Genomic DNA, 7,500 nt, shown 5'->3' on the forward strand with positions numbered 1-7,500 from the left:
ATTGGATGCTGGTAAAAATCGCTGAGGTTGGGGCTTGGTAGTCACTGCAGCGCACACACAGTACAGACAGGTAGTGGATCATGAGGAGATATTCACTCAGTACAGACAGGTAGTGGATCATGAGGAGATATTCACACAGTACAGACAGGTAGTGGATCATGAGGAGATATTCACACAGTACAGACAGGTAGCGGATCATGAGGAGATGTTCACACAGTACAGACAGGTAGTGGATCATGAGGAGATATTCACTCAGTACAGACAGGTAGTGGATCATGAGGAGATATTCACACAGTACAGACAGGTAGTGGATCATGAGGAGATATTCACACAGTACAGACAGGTAGTGGATCATGAGGAGACAGACAGGTAGCAGACAGACAGGTAGTGGATCATGAGGAGATATTCACTGATGTTGACAGAAATGTTTCTTGATAACCAGCGTTCTCCAGAATCACTGACTACACCTTTAAAGTATTTATTTATTTATCATCATGCAATAATCAATGTCATCTCATCCGGCTTCTTTTCCTGATAGGTTGCAGCCTTACTACAGACATACGGGCAGCTGGCTACAGACAGAGAGACACACAGACAGACAGACAGACAGAGACAGACACACAGACAGACAGACAGACAGACACACAGAGACAGACACACACAGACAGACAGACAGACAGACACACACACACACACACACACACACACACACAGACAGACAGACAGACAGACAGACAGACACACACACAGAGACAGACAGACAGAGACACACACAGAGACAGACAGACAGACAGACACACACACACACACACACAGAGACAGACAGACAGACAGACAGACAGAGACACACACAGAGACAGACAGACAGACAGACAGACAGACAGACAGACAGACAGACATACAGACAGAGACACACACAGAGACAGACAGACAGACAGACAGACAGACAGACAGACAGACAGACAGACAGACAGACAGACAGACAGACAGACAGACAGACAGACAGACAGACAGACAGACAGATAGAGATGGGGAACAGCGCTCTCAAGTCTCACCTGGAGACGTCCCAGAAGACAGGCGTCTTCCAGCTGACGGGCAAAGGGCTGCAGGAGGTGAGAACCCTTTAGTTTCATTCTTCTTTTAGGTTTTTATAGTAAGGTTGCGTTCTGAATCTCATACTTTCTACTATATAGTTTGGTAGGAAAAAGATTTAGGATGTCCCGATTCTTGTGGCCAGATTTAGGATGGTTAGAAGTACCCGGATGTCCTACTTCATGCGACCAAGATTGTTAGTGTTGAAAACTGCATCCTATTTGGGCGATTCTGACCCGCAATCCAGTGCGCACGTGAAGTGACGTCACATCGACGAAGCCTCCATATGAAAACAAACGGGGATGAGACGGATATAAAAGCAAGAGGCAAGATCAAGGAGCAATGTTATGATGAAATAAGAGAGTAAAGTATGTCCCAATAGTATGCCTACTGCATCCTAACTAGATTCTTTTTATCGTCGGATGTAGTATGTAGAATAGAGAAAAGAAAGAGGAGGAGATTCGGAACGCAACCTATATTTGTTTTTCATGCTGTAATGGTGAATGGTGCAGGTTGTAGTTAAGGTCTGATAGCATTAGCTCCGGTTAGCATGAAGACTCGGTAGGCAACGTGTGGGATTCTCCTCACGGTTCTTTTATTCCACATTGCCCACATCAAGCCAGGTCTCTACGGCACTATATCTATTAAGCATACATGATGCGTTCAGGAACATAGTCCCAGATTCCTGCCTACACCAACAGACCAACAGACAGACAGACAGACAGACAGACAGACAGACAGACAGATAGATACATGCGTTCAGGAACATAGTCCCAGATCCCTGCCTACACCAACTCCTTACACAATAAAGATTATAAACGTTTTACATGCGTAGGCTACAAAATAAAAAACTATATACATAAAAGTATTTTTATTTTTTTGCCAACGCATAATATAATCCAGAAAAGTTCCTGCGCTAATGTTTGCTCTTAAACAGTAAAACGTGTTGCCTTTGTATTCAAATATATGTCAAAAATGTTATATCTATCTGTCTGTCTGTCTGTCTGTCTGTCTGTCTGTCTGTCTGTCTGTCTGTCTGTCTGTCTGTCTGTCTGTCTGTCTGTCTGTCTGTCTGTCTGTCTGTCTGTCTGTCTGTCTGTCTGTCTGTCTGTCTGTCTATCTATCTATCTATCTAGACTGCAAATTAGCTGAAGCTAGACGTCTTATATGCATCACATTTTCCCATTTTTTTGTGGCAATGTTGTATGTATTGTCCCTGTCAAATAAAATTTTATTATTATTATATCTATCCATCTATCTATCTATTTATCCATCTATCCATCCATCCATCTCATCCATCTCATCCATCTAATCCCATGTTGTGTCAGTTTCCAGAGGAGCTCCAGAGACTGACTGCTAACCTGAGGACTGTCGATCTGTCAGGAAACAAAATGGAGTCTCTTCCCCCGGCCATCGGAAACTTCCTCCACATGAAGAGTCTGACGCTCAACAACAACAGAATCAGTGAGACACACACACACACACACACACACACACACACACACACACACACAAGCAGGGAAGCACACACACACACACATGCACACAAAAATGTAAGACTAGAATATGGAACCAAACGTAAGACTAGAATGTGTTTGTAAACCAAACTGTGGGCCCTGCTGCTGTAAACAACAACAGTGAAACAGTAACTTTTCAGGAAGCTTTCTAACTTCAAACAGTGTTCCAGGGATCACATTTTCCTGTGAGGAAAGTTTGTTTATTCAGTTATGAGAATAAACCTTAGAAAATGTTTCACTTCTCTGACACACACAGAGTTACATGGTGCAGCTTTAAGGGTCATTAACAGACCTACCTTAAATTCAGTGTAACCATAATCCACTAACGTCCATGTGTGTCTGTCTGTCTGTCTGTCTGTCTCTCTCTCTCTCTCCCTCCCTCCCTCCCTCTCTCTCTCTCTCTCCCTCTCTCTCCCTCCCTCTCTCCCTCTCTCTCCCTCTCTCTCTCTCCTTCCCTCTCTCTCCCTCCCTCTCTCCCTCTCTCTCCCTCCCTCTCTCCCTCTCTCTCTCTCCCTCTCTCTCTCCCTCCCCCCAGCTTCCATTCCCAGTGAAATCTCCAAACTGAAGAAGCTTGAGACGCTGTGTTTGAATGGTAACCGTATTGTGGAGCTCCCCCCCTCGCTGGGCCAGCTCAAGGCCCTGCGAACCCTCTCTCTGTCGGGTAACCAGATGAGGACGTTCCCCCCCGGCCTGGGAACCCTCAGACACCTGGATGTACTGGACCTGTCACGCAACCACATCCAGCACGTTCCCGCAGAGGTGTGTGAACTGCAAGCCATCGAGATCAACCTCAACCAGAACCAGGTACTACAGCTGTGTGTGTGTGTGTGTGTGTGTGTGTGTGTGTGTGTGTGTGTGTCTGTGTGTCTCTCTCTCTCTCTCTCTCTCTCTCTCTCTCTCTCTCTCTCTCTCTCTCTCTCTCTGTGCTAATGTCTCTCCCCCCCCTCAGATATCGGTCCTGTCCCCCGAGGTGTCCCGCTGCCCCCGGCTGAAGGTCTTGCGTGTGGAGGAGAACTGCTTGGAGCTGTCGTCCGTCCCTCTCTCCGTCCTCTCTCAGTCCTCCGTCTCTCTCTTCTCTCTGGAGGGGAACCTGTTCGAGGTCCGCAGTCTACGAGACCTGCAGGGGTACGACCAGGTAGTTATACTGTATTTATCTCTCTCCGTCCCTCTCTCTCCCTCTCCCTCTCTCTCCCTCACTCCCTCTCCCTCACTCCCTCCCTCCCTCTCTCTCTCTCTCCCTCCCTCCCTCCCTCCCTCCCTCCCTCCCTCCTTCCCTCCCTGCCTTCCTCTCTCTCCCTCACTCCCTCTCCCTCACTCCCTCCCTCCCTCTCCCTCTCTCTCTCTCTATCTCTCTCTCTCCCTCCCTCTCTCTCTCCCTCTCTCTCTCTCCCTCTCTCCCTCCCTCTCTCTCCGTCCCTCCCTCTCCCTCTCTCTCTCTCTCTCTCTCCCTCCCTCTCCCTCTCTCTCTCTCTCTCCCTCTCTCTCTCTCTCCCTCCCTCTCTCCCACTCTCTCCCTCCCTCTCTCCCACTCTCTCCCTCCCTCTCTCCCTCCCTCCCTCTCCCCAGGGATACGACCAGGTAGATATATATATTTTTTAACCTTTATTCATACAGGTAAATCCCATTGAGACCGAAGACTCTTTTGCAAGGGAGACCTGTTTTCCTTTCCCACGTTACCATTCACACACACATTCATACACCGATAGCAGGCTAACTATCGACATTCACACAAGGCAAGGTGGGTGAAGTGTCTTGCCCAAGGACACAACAACTATGACTCAAGTGGCAGGGCGGGGATCAAACCTCCAACCCTTTGATCATCGGCCGACCCGCTCTACCACCTGAGACACAGTCGCCCATATTATAAACCTATACTCACATTAAAGTTGGGGTGGAGGATTTGGGGAGAAAATAGCAGTTGGGATAGAGATTCAAATCCAAATACCTCAACCGCAGGACAGTTTATTTCGGCTTGCCACACCATTAGGACATAATACACCAGGTCTCATTTAATTCTGTTTTGTTGTAATCATCTGTATGTTATGTTGTTATATGTTGAATATTTTTACTTATTAATTTGATGATGTGCTTTGGCAATATTGTACAATACTGTAACTTTCATGCCAATAAAGCCAATTTGAATTGAATTGAGAGACAGAGAGAGAGAGACAGACAGACAGACAGACAGACAGACAGACAGACAGACAGACAGACAGACAGACAGGCATTAACCCACTGTATCTTGTTTCCCTCAGTACATGGAACGATTCACGGCCACGAAGAAGAAGTTTGCCTGAAGCTCCGAGCGCCGACCCACAATGCACTGCTGCTGCTGCTTCTTCTTCTACTGATTCAGAAACAGTCTCCACACGGCACAGACAGACAGACAGACAGACAGACAGACAGACAGACAGACAGACAGATGGATGGATCGATGGATGGACACACACACACATACACAATACTACAATACTTTCACACACACACACACACACACACACACACACACACACACACACACACACACACACGTGCACACACACACACACACACACGTGGATGGACAATATGAAGAGGCATGTAGCGGACGGATTTGACACCACAGAAGAAGGATTGAAACAGACTCTAACAGCGTTCACTAATTATTTCACTTTAAATTTATAATGTTTGTCAAAAGCTGCCCCGAGGAACTTTCAGTGGGTGTTAATTTTAGCGCCCCCCTTTGGACATAAAGCGGTAGTGTTTTTACCACGCCAGCTGTTGTTCCTGGGTGAGCGTATACCCATGACAAAGGCATTAAGAAAAACTATATAAAAATAGCATTCTTTAACACTGATGGTCTGGTTTGCTGTTACATGTAATTTATGATCATCAGAGGAGAAACGAGACTGTTTCAGAAACATTTAAAAGTTCCTCGGAGAGACTTTAACATTTCAAATTAATATTTTCTTGAAGGATTTGATTATTCTGAACGTCTTAAAGTCACAGTAACATGTTATTCCAGTGGAAACAAACCCTCACTGGATGGGTGAGACAGGTTAGGGTGAGACAGGTTAGGGTGAGACAGGTTAGGGTGAGACAGGATGTAGGGTGAGACAGGTTAGGGTGAGACAGGATGGGTGAGACAGGTTAGGGTGAGACAGGTTAGGGTGAGACAGGTTAGGGTGAGACAGGTTAGGTTGAGGGTGAGGGTGAGACAGGATGGGTTAGGGTGAGACAGGATGTAGGGTGAGACAGGTTAGGGTGAGACAGGATGGGTTAGGGTGAGACAGGATGTAGGGTGAGACAGGTTAGGGTGAGACGGGATGGGTGAGACAGGTTAGGGTGAGACAGGTTAGGTTGAGACAGGTTAGGGTGAGACAGGTTAGGGTGAGACAGGATGTAGGGTGAGACAGGATGGGTTAAGCCTGATTTAAGCCTGGTTTATACTTGTGCGGTAACGCTTGTGCAGAGCAGCGGATTTCACAGATTTACATCAGAAGTGCAGCGTGCAATCTGCCACACGGGCGAAACTGCTATCAACAGTTCATGAGAACGTTGGATGTCCGCGCTACCCAGCAGAGAACGCAGAGAACGCAGAGCCGCACAAGTATAAATCAGGCTTTAGGGTGAGACAGGATGGTCAGACAGGTGAGGGTGAGACAGGATGGGTGAGGGTGAGACAGGATGTCTGTGTTTGTACAGGAATAAATGTGTAAAAAGAATCAGTATTTAAGTTCTAGAGACGCCCCCTAAAAGTCTATATAGATTTTTTTTGTTGCATTTTATAAATCAAATAATACTATGTACAGGTCTTATAAATGCATTTCCAGCATGTTTGTAAGAAGAAAATGTCTCATAAATCAGACAGTGAACAACATATGAACAAACCCTTCTGTAATAACCTTCAGAATAGTGCTGAGAATGATTATGGAAAGTTTAGTTGATGTAAGTGCTTTAGAAGTTGAGATTTTTTATTCAGAGTTTTGAAAAAATCTAACATTGAGATAATGTCCGTTAAAGATGGTTGTGTAGGAGAAATATACAGACGCAAACAGACAAGGTTTAGTCAAATAAACACCTGAATGTACATGTTGGACCTTTGATTTATACTAGTATGAAAGAAGACATGTTATGGGAGAGAGAGAGAGGGAGAGAGAGAGAGATAGAGTATGAAAGAAGACATGTTATGGAAGAGAGGGAGAGAGAGAGTATGAAAGAAGACATGTTATGGAAGGGAGAGAGAGATAGAGTATGAAAGAAGACATGTTATGGAAGGGAGAGAGAGATAGAGTATGAAAGAAGACATGTTATGGAAGGGAGGGAGAGAGAGAGTATGAAAGAAGACATGTTATGGAAGGGAGAGAGAGATAGAGTATGAAAGAAGACATGTTATGGAAGGGAGGGAGAGAGAGAGTATGAAAGAAGACATGTTATGGAAGGGAGGGAGAGAGAGAGTATGAAAGAAGACATGTTATGGAAGGGAGAGAGAGATAGAGTATGAAAGAAGACATGTTATGGAAGGGAGAGAGAGATAGAGTATGAAAGAAGACATGTTATGGAAGCCAGTTTTGCGAGGAGTTTCTATTGAAGGAAATGACATAAATATGAATATTATTGAATCATTTTATTTAACACACTAACTTCCTCTCAGCTGCTCGTCTAAAGGAAAAGTCTAAATGTGGTTCTTTTATCTAACTTCCTGTCAGTTACTGCAGTTAGCAGTCCCCTCGCTCGTCCCTACGTCACCACATTAATGCACTGTGGTCTTCAAGCAGCGAGTTATCTAGCATCATCTCAGATCCATAAGTGTGATAAAACATGATAAAAACCATCAAAACAGACATTGGGAAGGATTTTTACCTGCTCCGCCATTGTAGGCGCATAAACATTCACCCATCTGTTGCTCTGG

The 7,500-nt window shown here is 45.5% G+C and overlaps 1 protein-coding gene across 1 annotated transcript in view; it reads left to right on the forward strand.

Annotated features, from left to right (window-relative positions):
* The window catches only part of lrrc57 (leucine rich repeat containing 57), a 9,576-nt gene extending 2,674 nt beyond the window's left edge, over positions 1–6,902 (forward strand). The window contains exons 2-7 of the mRNA XM_080054499.1: positions 539–1,112; positions 2,421–2,556; positions 3,145–3,413; positions 3,559–3,744; positions 4,865–5,782; positions 5,882–6,902. Of these exons, the coding sequence (XP_079910625.1) occupies positions 539–1,112; positions 2,421–2,556; positions 3,145–3,413; positions 3,559–3,744; positions 4,865–4,906 (1,207 nt within the window). The 3' untranslated portion in view covers positions 4,907–5,782; positions 5,882–6,902. The remainder of the gene's footprint in view (positions 1–538; positions 1,113–2,420; positions 2,557–3,144; positions 3,414–3,558; positions 3,745–4,864; positions 5,783–5,881) is intronic.
* The last annotated feature ends 598 nt before the right edge of the window (positions 6,903–7,500 follow it).

Source organism: Ammodytes marinus (assembly GCF_949987685.1).
Source record: "Ammodytes marinus genome assembly, contig: scaffold_74, whole genome shotgun sequence".
NCBI classification, from domain to species: Eukaryota; Metazoa; Chordata; class Actinopteri; order Uranoscopiformes; family Ammodytidae; genus Ammodytes; species Ammodytes marinus.